Source organism: Anopheles merus, chromosome 3L (assembly GCF_017562075.2).
Source record: "Anopheles merus strain MAF chromosome 3L, AmerM5.1, whole genome shotgun sequence".
In the NCBI taxonomy this organism is placed as follows: Eukaryota; Metazoa; Arthropoda; class Insecta; order Diptera; family Culicidae; genus Anopheles; species Anopheles merus.
Genome location: NC_054085.1, coordinates 25,536,772 through 25,553,455, shown reverse-complemented (window position 1 = coordinate 25,553,455; position 16,684 = coordinate 25,536,772). Strand labels below are relative to the sequence as shown.

Here is a 16,684-nt window from a genome sequence, read left to right as displayed (position 1 = left end):
TTTGCCGTCAAGGGTTAATTAGATAAGCTTGGGAAAACTAATTTACAGCAATTCTACGCTTTGGTTGTATTTCCGGTTATTTATTTCAAAGCAAGATTTCTCTTTACTTACGGAAAATTAGTGGAAAACTTTTTCAAAAACAATGTTTTTAAATTATTAAAATAATTTTGCAACATCAAGGATGTTTCTACTCGGTTTGCGCATCGCTTGAATGCAATCTGAAGTAGTGAACCCGCCATGGCGTAAACGCGCAACGCCGAGCTGCTGTCAAACGGTGAAAGGAAAGCAGCCCCCGACACTGACATCTGCTGTCTGCGAGTGCGAGAAAAAAAGAAAAGAAGTGCAAAAATAAGATTCCTGACAAAATGTAATTATTTACCGAATAGAAATAAGGCTTTTCCGGATACTGCAGTTCGTGGCGTGGGTAAGTATTGTCCTTCCCGGGTGCGGCAGCCCTCCCCAATGGCGAAGAATGCACAGTACGGGCCCGATTGCACCTACCAAACACACACCCACGGGTCTCGGGTCTGCACGGCTGAGGCGTACATGCGAGAAGATGGGACCGTGTTCTGCCCGACCGTGGGACCGTGGGACAGGGCGAGGGGCATCTCCGTCGTAGCGAGAAAGGCAAAAAAAAGTGCCCGGAAGAGGGTACGGTTTCCCCCCGTCCCACTCATCGATTACGATTTTCCGGTGGATGTTGTAATGTTTGGGTGGAAAAATCCCCCCCCCCCTGCCTGCAGGAAACGGCCGCAAACATAACCCGTTCGTGTATGCATGTGTGTATGTGTATGTGTGACTGTGTGTATGCAATAGCCAAACCTTGCGCGAGGGGGCGAGAAGGATGCACCGCGCGAGTGTTGCTACTGGAAGGTGTGTGCGTGTGCATGTGTGTGTATGTGTATCCCGTATGTGCTTGTTGCGTGTTTGGCGTGCCCGCTTAGGATGAAATTAGCCTACCCCTGAGGAGCCCCCTTGTGCCAGCACGCAGCCGTGCGGGGGATGTAAAATTTTCGGGAAAAATTGCCTCGCAAAAAGGCGGCTGCAATCGGCGGGAACGCAGGGCCCTCCGGATGTGGCTCTCTCCGCCCACCGACCGGTGGCAGTACGATCCGGAAGTAACGAGCAAAACTAACGCAAACTCTCCCTTCTCTTCTTCTTCCTTTGCCATTTTAGTGATCGTCCATAGCTCGTGCGTGCGTGCGTGTGAGAGAGAGAGAGAGAGCCACCTTTGCGGCACATTATTTTTTGCTGTTTGGCTGTAGAAGATGTAAAAAGTAATCGTGTAGGCACACAGAACGACGCCAAAAACGACTAGAGCGAATGGAAGGAACGCACCGTTTGATCTCTTCCCGGCGGGTATCGCAGCGAAAGCGTTGAAAGCGGAAAAACCACTACGCGAAATAACAATTACCGTGTGTGTGTGTGCGTGTGTGTCAATGTGCGTGTGTGCGTGTTTGTTCCGCGAAGAAGAACGCTCCTGGTAGTTGGTAGTAGCCCGCACAGTAGGCGTTCTTTCCCCGTTGCTGCGTTAGAGTGCAGCGTTGTCCGTATTTAGCTGTATATGTGTAAAGTGTTTAGTGTGTGGGTGCAAAAAGAAGAAGAGAAAGAAAGTACAGAAGAGAGGCCGATAGACGTCGGTAAAACAAGGATTCGACGGCGAGCACTGTTGCTCGCCAGGTGGTGAATCGCCACCATCCCGGATTGCGGTTCCGGATATTGAAGGCGACGATTCCCGACAGGAGCTGCTAGCTACGTAGTTGCACCAATATCGACAACTGTGGGACGGTTGCTGCTCCGGCTGCACCGTCGGCAGTGTTGCACGAGGGAGCCAAAGCAATGACCGAGGCGCAAGCCAACGAGTATCTCCGGCATCGACTGTGGCAGAAGGCAAAAGGTAGGCAATGTTGAAATAATTTACTCGTACCATCGAACAGACACGCGAGAAAGAAGTGGCATAGTTCAACTAAATCTTTAAAAAAATGGTTCTTAGCATGAAACAATCGAAAAAAGCGAACGTTTAAAGCAGTCTGAACAAAGCGAGAGTTTAGTTTAGAATAGTTACTTACTATACCTTGAACAGTACGCATGAAATAGACCTAAGAAAAGCGTAAAGATATCCAAAACTCATTTAGCCAGTTTGCAAGCTCTGCAGTAACACGATTGCGTTTGTTTTTTCTCTTTCAGACATCTACGACAGCATCGTTGGAGCGTCCGGGAGCGACCAGCCGGCGCCCGGTCGGCGACACTCGAAGGAGCAGGTGATCGCGTGTCTGTACGGTCGCACAGAATGCTGCCTGGAGCTGCGGCAGTACGATCAGGTGACGCAGGACTGCCATCGGCTACTGAAGCTGCTCGCGCTGACCGAGAACGGGGCCGGAAGCAACAACAGTAACGGAGCGGCCGCCGGCCCATCATCCTCATCCACCGAATCTCCCAGCCCGACGCCGTCCTCCTCGTCGACCGGGTCGTCCTCGTCGTCAAAGGGTGGTGGTACGGGCGCGAGCAAAACCACCGCCGCCGCCGCCGCCACCAATGGAACGTCCAGCGCGGGTGGGCCTGCCGCCGGCGGTACCGGCAGCACCGAGTCGAAGGTGCGCAAGCGGCTCATACACTCCCTGTTCAAGCAGCGCAAGTTTGCTGAAGCGGACGCGATCCTGCAGGAGTGGGCGACGGGCCAGGGCGCCAACCAGGACATCGGGCGGTATCTGGACCGGCTGCGGGCGCTGCTACAGCAGGCCTCCGCGTCGGGCGGCGCTCCGGACGGTGGCGAAAACCATCCACCGAGCGGCGAGGCAGTGGCCCCGGCGACCGGCTCCTCCAGCTCGTCGACCGGTTCCTCCCAGTCGTCGCTAAACGACGAGTACGAGCAGATCGAGACGAAGCTGGAAAAGCTCATCCTCAACAATCTGCCCCCGGACCGGTACACGAAGCAGCTGGGCAGGATCGAGAGCCAGCTGCGGATGGGAAACGGGGACGCTGCGGGCGAACCGGGGTCGGTGGAGGCGGACGAAGCGAGCCACCAGCAGCGAGCGGCTGGGCCGGGTCAGAAGAGAGTGGGCGATGAGAAGCGCAGGGAGGCGGTGGATGCGCCGGCAGGGGCAAAACCGACGGGAAAAGCCGCTGCACACAGCAGCAGCAGTGGCAGTAGCAGTAGTAGTAGCAGCAACAGCAGCAGCAGCAGCAGCGGCAGCAACAGTGATAGTAAAGCTAGTGATAGTAACGGTAATTTATTCAATGAAGCAAACAGTGATAAGGGCGAGAGAAAGGGTGCAGCCGGCAACGATCGAGGATCGGCGGCTGGTGGTGGAGGTGGTGGCGGCACTGGTCGCTCGGTGGAGTCGGGCAGTGGTGGTGGCCGTGGTATCGGCCCAGCGTCGAGCGGCCCCGGGAAGCTGCACAACAGCCACCCGATGGACAGGCACGGCAAGCCGGGCGGCCATGGGTACGGGCAGGAGAAGCAGCTCGGAAGCAAGGGGACGCTGCCGATGGACAAACTGAACAGTATTACCTGTGTCTACTGCACGCTTTCGTTTGCCGACCGGTCGGAGCTGCGGGCGCACTGCCAAACCGAGAGCCACCAGAACATCATCATGTCGGATGAGGGTAGGTGGAACGGACGCGAGGGTTGTATGGGCCATTGACTGTAATTCTTTCCTCCCCACAATTTTGCAGGTCGCGACTGGAAATGGCGCCCGCCGCCCCGCGGCTTCGTGGCGGAATCGTACACGCTGTGCGAGAAGTACCAGGATAATCAAAACTGTCACTACGGCAACCAGTGCGTGGAGGCGCACGGGGTCGACGAGCTGAACGAGTGGAAGGAGCGGTTCGAGTACCGGAAGAAGAAGCTGCAGCGGGCGCGCGACAAGGAGCTGTACGGCAAGAGCTACACCGAGCAGCTGCTCGAGCGGTGGGTGCAGGCGCCCAGCCCCGAGAAGGTGATGCGCGAAAAGGTGGAGGGGGTGGAGGACAGCTGCTCGCACGATCTCGTCACGACGATCTCGTCCAAGGTGAGCAAGCGCGAGTGGTCGTTCGTGCTCAAGACGAAGCGCTACCTGAAGGCGGTCGCGCTGCTGCAGGACGCCCACCGCAATCACTTCGTGCTGAAGCAGGTGTGCCCGGGCGAGCCGCGCGGCACACCTGGCAGTGGCCCTAGCGGGGGTGGCGGCGGCGGCAAGAAGAGCATGTCGGGCGGTGGGAAGGGAGGTGGCCCATCGTCCGAGGCGGACCTCAACTCGGAGCAGGAATGGATGGCACCGGCGGCACCGGGGGTGGACAGGGGCGAGGCGGCGCCGGCCGTGCTCGAGCACCGGATCAAGGTGGGCTTCAGCACGGAGATCTACGGCACGTTCCGGCAGACGGTGGTGTTCGATTTCGGGCGCGAACCGGTGCTGGTGAAGCACATCTGCGTGGACGTGGTGCCGGTGACGGAGGTGGACAAGATACAGGAGATCAAGAAGGACATCGTGATGTCGACGGCGGAGCGGTGGGACGAGACGAACTCGGAGATCTGCGAGTTTACGACGGCGCCGATCCCGCACATGCACACGCCCGCCTACACGGCGGACGCGGAGCGGGAGAAGGATCTGCTGCTGCGCTACCCGCTGCCGAAAGCGTCCACGTTCGTGCTGACGCAGTCCACCATCACGGAGAAGCGGCTGACGCGCAACAACTACCGCAACCGCATCCACGAGCTGCTGTACGTGGAGGAGATCGCCCGGTACGAGCAGATCGCCCGCTACAACCTCACCACGCGGCTCTCGATCGTGACGAACTACCTGCTGACGCCGAGCGGCATGGCGACCAGCACGGCCAAGTACTCGCACTCGGGCGAGCTGTTCGCGCTAATGAAGCTCGGCAAGGACGTGTCGGAGGACACGTCGGCCGGCCGGCTCATACTGAACAACTGCCAGGCGGTGTACATAGCGGCGGCGCGCGAAACCACCCCGGCGGGCGAGCGGCGCAAGGTGTACGAGGCGGTGATCGAGGATAAGGGCAAGAACATGATCTACCTGAAGGTGTCGGCGAAGGCGGTGACGGGGCTGGGGCTGAAGCCGGACACCGAGTTCCTCGCCGACATACAGTTCCAGCCGAACCGGCTGACGTACTGCGAGTGGCACCAGGCGATCGACAAGATAGCGGACTTCCGCATCATCTTTCCCGAGATCTTTCTCGAGCCGAGCATCCCGTGGACGCCGCAGCGCCAGTGGGACGCCTCGCTCGATCCGAAGCTGAACTCGAAGCAGAAGGAGGCGGTGGTGGCGATCACGACGCCGGTCAGCGTGCCGCTGCCCCCGATACTGCTGATCGGGCCGTTCGGCACCGGCAAGACGTACACGCTGGCCCAGGCGATCAAGCAGCTGCTGCTGCAGGACGGCACCAAGATACTGATCTGCACGCACTCGAACTCGGCCGCCGACCTGTACATCAAGGACTACCTGCACCCGTGGGTGGAGGAGGGCATGACGGAGGCGCGCCCGCTGCGCGTCTACTACCACAAGCGCTGGGTCGCGACGGTCAACAGTATTGTACAGAAGGTGGGCCGGAACTGTTCCTCTCTCGGCAGGGGACAAACGAAGCGTTTAAATTAAACTTTCCCTTTTTTTTGCTCTCCATTTTCCTTGCACACAGTACTGCCTGGTGGATTTGAACATCAACATGCGCAACTTTCGCCGCCCGACCGTGAAGGACATCCTGAAGCACCGGATCGTGGTGGTGACGCTGAACATCTCGATGGAGCTGGCGTCGCTCGACCTGCCGAAGGGCCACTTCACGCACATCTTCCTGGACGAGGCGGCCCAGGCGATGGAGTGCGAGGCGATCATGCCGCTCGCGCTTGCCGGCGAGCGGACGCGCATCGTGCTGGCCGGCGACCACATGCAGATGTCGCCGGAGCTGTTCTCCAACTTTGCGAAGGAGCGCAAGCTGCACGTGTCGCTGCTGGAGCGGCTGTACGACCACTACCCGAACGACTTCCCGTGCAAGATACTGCTGTGCGAGAACTACCGGGCGCACGACGCAATCATCCGCTTCACGTCCGAGCTGTTCTACGAGCAGAAGCTGATCGCGTCCGGCAAGCAGCCGCGCCACGAGAAGTTCTACCCGCTCACGTTCTTCACGACGCGCGGCGAGGACGTGCAGGACAAAAACTCGACCGCCTTCTACAACAACTCGGAGGTGTACGAGGTGGTCGAGCGGGTGTGCGAGCTGCGCAAGAAGTGGCCGAGCGCGTGGGGCAAAATCAACGACCAGAGCATCGGCATCATGACGCCGTACGCGGACCAGGTGTTCCGCATCCGGTCGGAGCTGCGCAAGCGGCGCATGGGCGGCATCAGCGTCGAGCGGGTCGCGAACGTGCAGGGCAAGCAGTTCCGGGCGATCTTCCTGTCGACGGTGCGCACCAGGCGCACGTGCAACGCGAACGCGAGCGAGGGCGCGGGCACGAGCAGCGAGGAGGTGGACTACGGCTTCCTGAGCAACTCGAAGCTGCTCAACACGGCGATCACGCGCGCCCAAAGCCTGGTGGCGGTGGTCGGCGACCCGGTCGCGCTCTGCTCGATCGGCCGCTGCCGGAAGGTGTGGGAGCGCTTCATCGAGATCTGCTACCAGAACAAGAGCCTGTTCGGCATCACCTGGTCGCTGCTGCGCTCGCAGCTGGACGGCGTGGAGCTGAAGAAGACGTACGTGCTGAACCCGCTGGCGCCCGAGTTTGTGCCGCGGGCGCTGCAGGGCGAGGCGTACCTGCGCGACCAGGCCGCGAACCTGGGCGGAGCGTTGACGCTGTCGGCCGCGGGCCCGTTCCATCCGCATGGCGGGGCAGGACATCACGGGGGACCGCCGGTCGGTGTGCCGCACCTCTCGGGTCACCATGGACCATCGCATCAGCAGCAGCAGCAGCAACAGCAGCAGCAGCAACAACACCAGCAGCCACAATCGCACCCACAGCAAGCGCAAGGCCCGGGCGGCGTACACGCGGCCCATCATTTGCATCACCTGCAGGCGCATCATCACGCCGCCGCACCGCAACAGTCCGGTGGCGCGGGCTCGTCCTTCCATCACGGCACGGTTGGTGGTGGGGCGGGCGGTGCAAGCTTCCCGCTGGGCGGCGTTGCCGCTGGTGGTACCGGTGCCGGCGGGATCGCGGGCATACAGAATGCGGCGGCCGCTGCCGCGCTGATGCGCAATCAGCTGGCCATCACGCCCTTCATCGGTCCGACCAGCGCCGTCCAGGGGCAATCGGCGATGCTGCAGCAGCACCTGCAATCGCAGCAACCATCGCAACAGCAACCACCGGTACAGCAGCAGCAGCAGCAGCAGCAGCCCGGCCAGCAGCAGTTCCCGTACCAGAACCAGCTCTACTTCTACCAACAGCAGCAGCAGCAACAGCAACAGTCGTCCCAGCAGCAGCAGTCGCTGCGTGCCGGTGGCCCAACCCTAGTCCCACCGCACCCGGCAGCCCTGGGCGGTCCACCGATACCACCGAACATGGCCCCACCGCCGCCCAACCAGAGCGTGCCGAACCTGTGGGGCGCTACCGGGGCGGGCGGCGCCTTCCCCATGGTGTCGTCGCCCGGGGGCCGCAACACGCCGCCCGGCTGGCGGCTGGCGCAAAAGAACGTTCCACCCTCGATACGGCCCCAACTGACGGCGGTAGCGGCGGCAGCGGCCGCCGCCGCCGCAGCCGTCGCCACCGGTCAAACTGTTGCCCATCCGCTCGGGCTGGGGCTGCCGAATCGTCCCGGGCCGCCGCCCCTGATAGCGCCACCAATGCGCAGCCCAACGATTGCGGGTGGACAGGCACCACCACCGCTCGGGCCACTGCCCTACTTTCAGCAGCAGCAGCAGCCCAACAAAGGTCCGGCCGGTGTGGTGGCAGCGGCGGCCGCCCTCATGCAAACGCAGGCCCAGCAGCAGCAGCAGCAAGCCGGGGGAGGCGCTTTCGGCGCCGGGCTTTACCATCAGGCGCCGCATCTGGCCGGGGGTCCGCTACAGCAAGGACCGGTAGTGGCCCAGCCGAACCATCACATTCGTCCGATGCTGGCGGGAGGGCCGATCAGCCCGAGCGGCTTTCAGCAGCAGCAGCCGCCTCAGGCCATTCCCAACTCCCAGTCTCAGGGACACTACGCGCAAACCGGCGACCTGTACATGACGAGCATCCAGAGCGAGCTGATGGCTATCTCGAACCGAATGCCGCATATGGTGGCAGCGGCGGCTGCTGCCGCCGCCGGCCAGAAGCTTGGTACGGGTGGCGGCGGTGGTGCGGGAGGTGCACCAGGAGGAGCCGGTGGAGCCGGTGCACCGATGGGCCGTGGCGCCGACCAGTTCGCCATGGACAAGGCGTCCGACTTCCATTTTCTCCAGAACGTGCACTTCCCGGAGCTGCGAAACACGGCCGCCAACCATCAGCAGCAGCTGGGCGGTCCGCATCTCCCCTCCGTCTCCACGTCAGCGCATTTACTGCAGCAGCAGCATCAGCAGCAACAGGTGGCTAACACCATGCATGGATCGGTCACACAGCAGCAGCACGGTGGCTCCGGTCACGTTCCTGCCGATTTTAACCACCTGCTGCCGGCCGGCATGAGCTTCATCGATATGGCGCTGCAGACGAAAGAGTTCCAGTACTACTGGTTTACCAAGCTGATGGAGTCGAAGGGGCTTGAGGCGGCCAACAAGTTCACCGACATCCTGCGCCAGGTGCCGACCGCCGTTGCTAGCTCGATGAAATCGCAACAGTCCGGCGGGCTGGCATCCGGTCAGCAGCAGCAGCAGCAACAGGCAGGTATGAAAATGCCCGGGCTTGGCAGTGCCGGCAGTGGACCACTTTCTTCGCAGGCGGACCTGTTTCTCGACAACATGCTGAATCCGATGCGCTCCGATCCGCTGCTGCTCGGCGGTGCTGCCGGCGGTGTCGGTACTGCCGGCTCGCTAGTGCACGGCAACGTGCTGGTGAACGGAGTGACCGGTCCGGGATCGAACGCCTCCAATGCATCCAACGCGAACAACAACAACAGTAATAATAATAACAGCAATCATCCGGGAGCGGGTGCGAAGGGTGGCATTCTCGAATCGGACGATCTGTTCGCCAGCCTGTCCTCTTCGCTAGCGCCCGAAATTCCGTCCCTGGTTGGTGGACCGTCGAGCCAGCAGAGTCAGCAGCAACAGTCGGTACCGCTGTACCGACGTCAGGCAGGCCAGAACTACCAGTCGGGCGGTAGCGGTGCTGGATCAGCCGGTGGAGCAAGCAACAGCAGTGCAGGTGGTGGTGGTGGTACCGTCGGAACCGGTTCCTCCTCCTCGCACTCGATCGAGCTCTCCACGCCGGATCTGCTCGACTCGGTGCAGCTGCATCAGCAGCAGCAGCAGCAACAGCAGCAACAGCACTTTGGCATGCAGCAAACGCTGCTCGACATGCTGGAGCCGAAAATGGCACCGCAAGGCTACCTGTTCGGGGCAGGGAACGGTGGAGGGAACCAGTTTACCGGCAATTCGATGCTGGATCAGCAGCACCAGCACCAGCAGAATGGAGGCTGCTTCCCGGGCAATGCCGGCTACAGCTCGATCCAAAACATTGCCGCCGGGTTGTTGCAGCAGCAGCAGCAGATGCAACATCAGCAGCACGGACTGGGCGGTAGGGGCGACTACATGCCGCACCTGACGTCGCACGCCGGCTCGCAGATGCAGACCGGTGGATTGATACAGTCGCAGTCCCATCTGCACGATGACCACATGCTGGCGCAGCGTCAGCCGGGTGGTGGAGGGGCCGGCCCGGGTGGGATGCCACCGTCGTCCTCAGCCGCCCATGCAACGTACGCTAGTGTATTGAGCCAGGGGCAACAGCAGCAGCAGCAGCAGCAGCAACAACAGCAGCAACAGCAGCAGCACCAGCAGCAACAGCAGCATCATCAGCAGCACCATCAGCACCATCACGGTAACAATGGTAATCAGCACCAGGTGCAGCATCAGCATCATCATTATGGTGCGCAGCCACAGCAGCAACAGCACGGTCACGCGAATGCGATGGATGGGCTTAAGCAGCTGGGCAAGATTGAGCTTTCGGATGGTGGGGCGCTGCTCGATGCCAGTGCCAACAACGGCAACAACGGCGCCGTCGGCAACGATCCGTTCGCTCCGCTGCGCAATCTCGGCGGCAAAAGCAATGGGTTGTACAATTATTTTCTTTAAAATTAAAACATTTCCGACAGAGCGCGTAAGTTGTGAGCAAAAAGAGGCGAAAAGAGAGAGAGAGAGAAAGAGTGAGGGATAGAAAGAGAGAAAAGGAGCCAGGGAATGTGTCGCTAAGGGGAGCGAGGAGATCCAGCAGCTCCAGTAGCAGAAATCTCTCGTCTCCTTAGCTACGGTACACATTCGACCTGCTGCGAGAGAGCAAAACTAGGCATTGTGAAACCGCGCAACCTTTGAAATAGTGGCAGTGAGTGTGTGCGCGTGTGTTTGAATTATTATTTCTTATAGAAAAACAAACGCCTTTAGGCAGGCATTAGTAGTGGACTGGGCGGGCAAACGAGAACAGACCGAGATAATGGAATGGAAAATGCTTGACAACAAATTGAAAGCGAAAAAAAAACAGAAACAGAAAAAAGTAACACGATTAGTAAACAGAAACATATAAAACATAAAGATAAAGATACAACGTAAGAAGTGTGGTAAAAGAAGATAAGAAAATGAAAACAAAAAGCGAAAACATAAAACGAAAAAAAAACAGAAAAAATTATACAAAAAATCCTAAAAAGTTATGTCTACTTATGGTTTATATGAATGTTGCAAAAACAAAAGAAAAACTGACAAAAAAAAAAGATGTGTAGAGAAAACTCAATGCAAAAAACTGAAGATCACGCTGAGTGTGTATGTGTGTGTGTAAGAGTGTCCAGAATATATGAAAAGAAGACGGAAGGGGAGGGAAATGATTACTGTTAACAACAGACAAACAAACAACAAACTTAGGCATACATACATGCGTAACATTATAAGATTAACACACACATACACAACTGATGGGTAGAAGCGTGCGTGTAGGCGTGGGTGGGTAACGATAAGTTCCATATGTACACATACTAACTTCATTGAAATAATATTAACTGCAAACCCCACATACAAACACACACACGTACATGCAGCATGCATACACAATGGGGAAGGAGGATGGTCTAAACAAACGCATACATAAAATGACTTTAGCATAATCGTAAGGCATTCGTCATATTGAGATATCATTACTGTACTTTATACGTTTACTTCTTTAACTTGAACATATTTGAGTTTGGTTATTTGTTTTCCTTTTTTGCTTTTTTTTAATTAAACGTATACTCATTTTTCGTATGTTTACATTGTATCGCTTTCTTATTTAATACTACCCGTACGGAACCTTATCGCTACTATAATATATTTTCTCTTTTTTTTTTTTGCCTAGCGTATATAAATATGCGTATACACCTATCTAAGCATTAAAATATCAAATCTGCGGACCGCAAAACAATGGAAATAAACTTTGTTCCTGTAACATATGTGTTCCTTTTGTTTGTTCGTTTTTTTTCTCCTCTCTATTTTATTATAGGTATTTCTTCTTCTTTACTTTCGTCTTTATTTTGTTTTTTTTAATATGTCTTTTTCAGCAAGCGCAGACGATGGTTCTTTTTTCGAGAAAGAACAGTGTATTTGCTTTTTAAATAAATTTAATTAAAATGCAACAGTTTATTTTTGGACAAGATGATCGCATAAAGAAAAACATGGTAGCGATAATGATAAACAAAAAAATCAACCCCAGGCTTGTTAACAAAAAGCGTCCAGCGGAGAAAAAAGCGAAACGGCATCAAACTAAACGAAAAGAAAGCATAATGTAACAATGAAAAAACAAACAAACAAACTGTCTCTGTAACGTTCCACAGCACCTCTAAGAATAGCGTACATGTTTTTTTTTATTTTCAGCACACAAAAGCAAAGCTCCGGAGTAGAGATAATTTGAAAGAAAAATACAGAAAACTTAACGCACTCGATAACGTTCATAAGCGAAGAAAACAATGAGAAGAAAAAGAAGCAAGGCAAAGTAGGATAAAAACGATAAAATCGTTCAAAAAATGTATGTAGTGTGTTAGTTGGATTTCGGGTTTTTTTTTGTTGCGGGAATGTTTTAGCAAAGGAAGTAAAAGATACAACAGCAACAGAACGTGGTAAAAACTCGGTGAAAAATGGGTAAAGCTTGAAAATGAAGAACCGTGAGTAACATGAAGACAGCCAAGAAAAACCAACATTCACTTACACAAAAAAAAACAAAGAAGACAAAAAACACAGAAAACTAAAAAAAAACAATGGTTAAACAGAGGATTAAAACTGATGAATCAGAGGGAGAGAAAAACTAAGATGAGTAACGTCATCAATAAAAAAAGAGTGCATGAAAATTAAATCACCCCACGATTAGAGATATTTATATACCTATATATATACATACAATTACGATTATAAAAGGTAAGCAATGACCACTACATACAACTGGAGCGAAAAAGAGCGAACAAGAGCGAAAAAGAGCGAAACAGAAACACACCCACAAAAACACAAGTATTCGTTTAGCAACACACCTCACGAAAATAGGTTGATCGTACGATTTTTTTATTTTTTATTTTTATTTTACTATTCTGCATCGATGCAGTGGCAGCATCCTTGCTTAGCTCGCAATGTTTCGATCGCTTTGCGGAGCTGAAAAGCAAGCAGGAAAGAATATATGATAAAACGAGAAGGAGAAGAAGGATAGAAACGGACAACACAAAACATAACAAGAATGCGATGTACGACGATTATATTTAATTGAAACACCTAACTGTAAGAACAAAATATATGGAAATATTTATATATGTATGTACTTTTTAAACAGGAATAAAACTATATATATACATACTGCAGCAGACAAATGAAAAATTAGATTGTGAACTTCATTAATAAAATTGAGGAAAAAATGGAAAAAATATGAAAAATCAGATACTAGGAAAGCGTTACAAAAAAAAGATAGAGGAAACAAGATAAAAAGGAGGGTGGAGTGAAGGTGAAGATGAAGAAACGTGACAAGAAGGAGCGGACGAGAGAGAGACTGAGGAAAGGGATGAAAGAAACTAAGCAAAAGAATCAATACAATGATCAAAGTTGAACAACAAAAATAACAGGAAGGAAGAGAAAACAAACACAGGATAGATACAGCATACTTCGATCAATAACACCATTACTTATACGTATGTACAGTCTGTTCCTGAGTTACGCTGTTTTCGACTTGGGAGCGGGTTTGGAGTGAAGCTACAATACAATTGGCTTGAAAAGTTGTCAAAAGCGGTATAAATTAGTTTTCTTTTTATGAAATATTAAAATCTTTAAACCGATAGAAAAATCTGTATTTTCTGCAAGGATCGTACTACCTAAGCAATTAGGTAAATTATTAGGAGCACCAAATTAATTCATTGGTCATTGGTAACATACGTTTTGGCTGAAAAACGCAACTGATTTGGGATGACAAATAAACAGCGTAACTCGGGAACAGACTGTACACCAAAGTTATTCTAAGCCAGCTGATTGTTGTAGAATGTTTGTTTGTCTTATATTTTTTCTTTAATTTTCCATGGAACAAGGCACGTGAAGGGTGGTTTTTGTCCCGAATGAAGGTTTCCTCCCGCGATGCTACATAGAATGTTATTCAGATCGTAAAATAACAATTGTAGTTATGTTGATTTAGTTGTACAGAAACGACCTAGGGACCTTTTGTGGATTTATTGAGTACAATAAAACAGTTAAAATAAATTTAGAAAAACTGCAACACGGCAATGATTTCAGTTGGATCAGGCAATAAATAATTTTATTCAACTAACACAAAAACATGAACATAGGAGGAAACAGTGAGAAATCAGAGAAGAGGGAAAACGTAACAAACAAACGAAACAGAAAACAGATGAAAAAAAAAAAACAAATGTAAGCAAAACCAAAACACTAGGAGATCTGAGGGATTGGCTAATGAAACGAAGAAATAGAAACGACGAGGAAAGCGAAAACGGATTGTGTGTTGTTGTTTTTTTCTCAATCTTTCTGTGAACCAGGAATGGTAAGTACATACATAGTACATACAATGATTTCTTTTCTTTTTTTGTTGATTTATTACATCTTGTTCCGTTGTTGTTGTTGTTGTTGTTGTTGTGGGTTGGTTTTGTTTGTTCTATTCTCTTGTTCTTGTTTACAATTTTCGGTTATGTTCTGATCTAAAAGTTTGTAGTTGTGTGTGTGTTTGTGTTTTGCTGTGTGTAAGTGTGCGTATGGTTTTGTGTTGATTTCACTGTAGTTTAATGTTTAATGGTTTGTTTGGTTAAATTTTGTCACAATTTTGTAGCGGAATTTTCACATAGTGGGAATTGGTTTGTTTTTCTATTAATTTTTTTCAATTTTTACCATTCTTGGCAATGAATTTGGTTTGTTTCCGTCGTAATTTTCTGCTTCCCTGCTTCTGCTGCTATGTTTGTTTTTATTCGTTTTTTTTTGTTTTTTTTTCGTCTTCCATTCAAATATAATATTATAGGAATTTATTTTAGTGCTTTTTTGTATGTTTCTTCTTCCATTATCCATTATCGTTATCCATTTTACTGCGCATTGCATTTTGTTTTACATAATTAATATTCATGAATTGATGAGAATTTTACGGTTCGTTAATTCTTTTTGTATTTTTTTGTTTGTTGTTGCGGCCCTTCAAGTTTAAAAGAGAGTCACATTCACTTACATTCTTGATTTGTTAGACTCTGCGCATCAAAGTTAGCCCTAAGTCTACATCCACTTTCTTCGCGTTTTATCCTAGATCGCTACACAACTTTTTTTGCCCTCCTGTGTTGTTGACTATTCCAATCTAATTTTTCCTGTCCGGTCACTTACACCCGGTTTTAGCATTATGTTGTGCCTTCTGTTTTATTACTTTCCCATTGAAACTTCTTTTCCTTTTTCGAAATTTAAATTTTTCTCTCCTTCATCGCACATCGATGGATACAAATGTGACCTCAGAAAGGGGAACAATTACAACGTAGATGTAGCTGATTATTCTTTTCTCATCGCTTTTCGATTGTTTGCAATGTTAAATTCATTTCCATTCTACGCTTGGTTCGCGCTTACGCGACACGACTTCGATAATGGGTTTTTACTTGCCTTTGCCATGATCAATTGCATTAAAATTAGTATATTTTATGTTTAATGGATGAGCACATTCGCATATGTGTACGCTAATTTTTGTGTTGTAATTCTTTTGACCAATTCTTTTCTTGCTTCCTTGCGCTGTTTTCCTTGTCCTTTGCATCTCTTTCTTGCATCTCTCTTGCGTTTAACTCTATCGAGTGATTTTGCAGCTGTTTTATTTGTGCTTGTACATTATTAGATTTGGAATTTTGTTTACTTTTACACAATTTCGAATTCTGTATCGTTTATCTTTATGGTCTTTTGTTTTGCATTTCGCTTCGTGTTTATGCTTTGCATTAAGTTTTTGTCCACACTAAAATACTTGTTTTGAGTTTGTTTTCTTCTTCTTCTTCTTCTTCTTCTTCTTTCGGGTAATTTGTGTTTCATACAAATAGCATGTCCCACTCTTTTTCTACAAACTTTTCTCCCCCTTCCTCGCAGAGGAGAGTTTTGTCAACTGCGATTAAATGGATAATTTTGCATATAATTAACGCGCTTGGTTAATGCATTACCCCACTAACGAGATCGCCTTTTTGCTGTTCGTTCCGTGTGTTTGTTTGTGTGTGTATGTTCCGAGAGAGTTTTTGTTTTCTTCCTTTTCCTGTTTACTACTTGACACGCCCGAACAAACTAAATAATAATTAAAGTATGCCGTGCCATGTGCTCTGCCAAAAACGTACTTGCCCTTTTTGTTGTTGTTGTTCTGTTCGTGCTCGAGAGAGACTCGTCGTCGTAAATCATCGCAGCAAGTCATCGTTGTTTTGATGACGCTCTTGCTGGTATGTGGCTGCTTTGATTTTTGTTTTCGTTTTGCTTTTTCCTTGTGTGCGTTTCTTTTTAGCTTTTCTTTCCTTTTCTTTGCTGTATTTTTGCGGTACAATTATTACCGCGCTGTTCTCTATGTTCGAAATGTGATTTTTGTTGCGGTTTGCATTCCTTGTTTGTAGCTGCTACTGTTGTTTTGTGGCTGTAATTGTAGTTGTTATTGATTGAACTTGGCTCATTTGCGTAGTGATTGGATGTTTTGGTTTTAAATTGTAATGGTTGTTCTGAGTATTATTAACACAAAGCCAAAAAATTAAAATGAATTGCACGAAAAGTAATCGACTTTATCCAACATGTTGCCGAAACAGGTGCCCAAAGTTGTGTTCCTACATTATGCTTCTGAATAGCTGGAAACATTATTTATCCGTTTTATTTGTCTGCTTCCTTGTTAGTTCTCAGCTTGTTTAGGATATTTTCTTGTTCCAGAAGTTTGCTTGAATCTGTGGATCATTCACATCCAAAACTGCTATTGCCGGAAAGTGGGGGGGGGACAATATTTTCTTCACTGTCAGTGAATGTTTTTTTGTTTTGTTTTCGAGTGTGCGGATTGTGTGTGTGTGATTGTACTGTGAGTGAGTTGTTTGTGTTTTTATTACATTTTTGTAGTTTTTTGTAGTTCCTTTGTTGATTTGCACTATTGATTTGAATGTTGTTGTATGTT

At 50.6% G+C, this 16,684-nt stretch overlaps 1 protein-coding gene across 1 annotated transcript; it reads left to right on the top strand.

Annotated features, from left to right (window-relative positions):
• Nucleotides 1-209: 209 nt before the first annotated feature.
• Nucleotides 210-12,039, top strand: LOC121599074. Its single transcript, XM_041926576.1, has 5 exons — nucleotides 210-424; nucleotides 1,177-1,897; nucleotides 2,188-3,606; nucleotides 3,676-5,537; nucleotides 5,632-12,039. The coding sequence occupies exons 2-5, from the start codon at nucleotides 1,840-1,842 to the stop codon at nucleotides 10,180-10,182; spliced, it is 7,890 nt and encodes a 2,629-aa protein (XP_041782510.1). The 5' UTR covers nucleotides 210-424; nucleotides 1,177-1,839; the 3' UTR covers nucleotides 10,183-12,039.
• The last annotated feature ends 4,645 nt before the right edge of the window (nucleotides 12,040-16,684 follow it).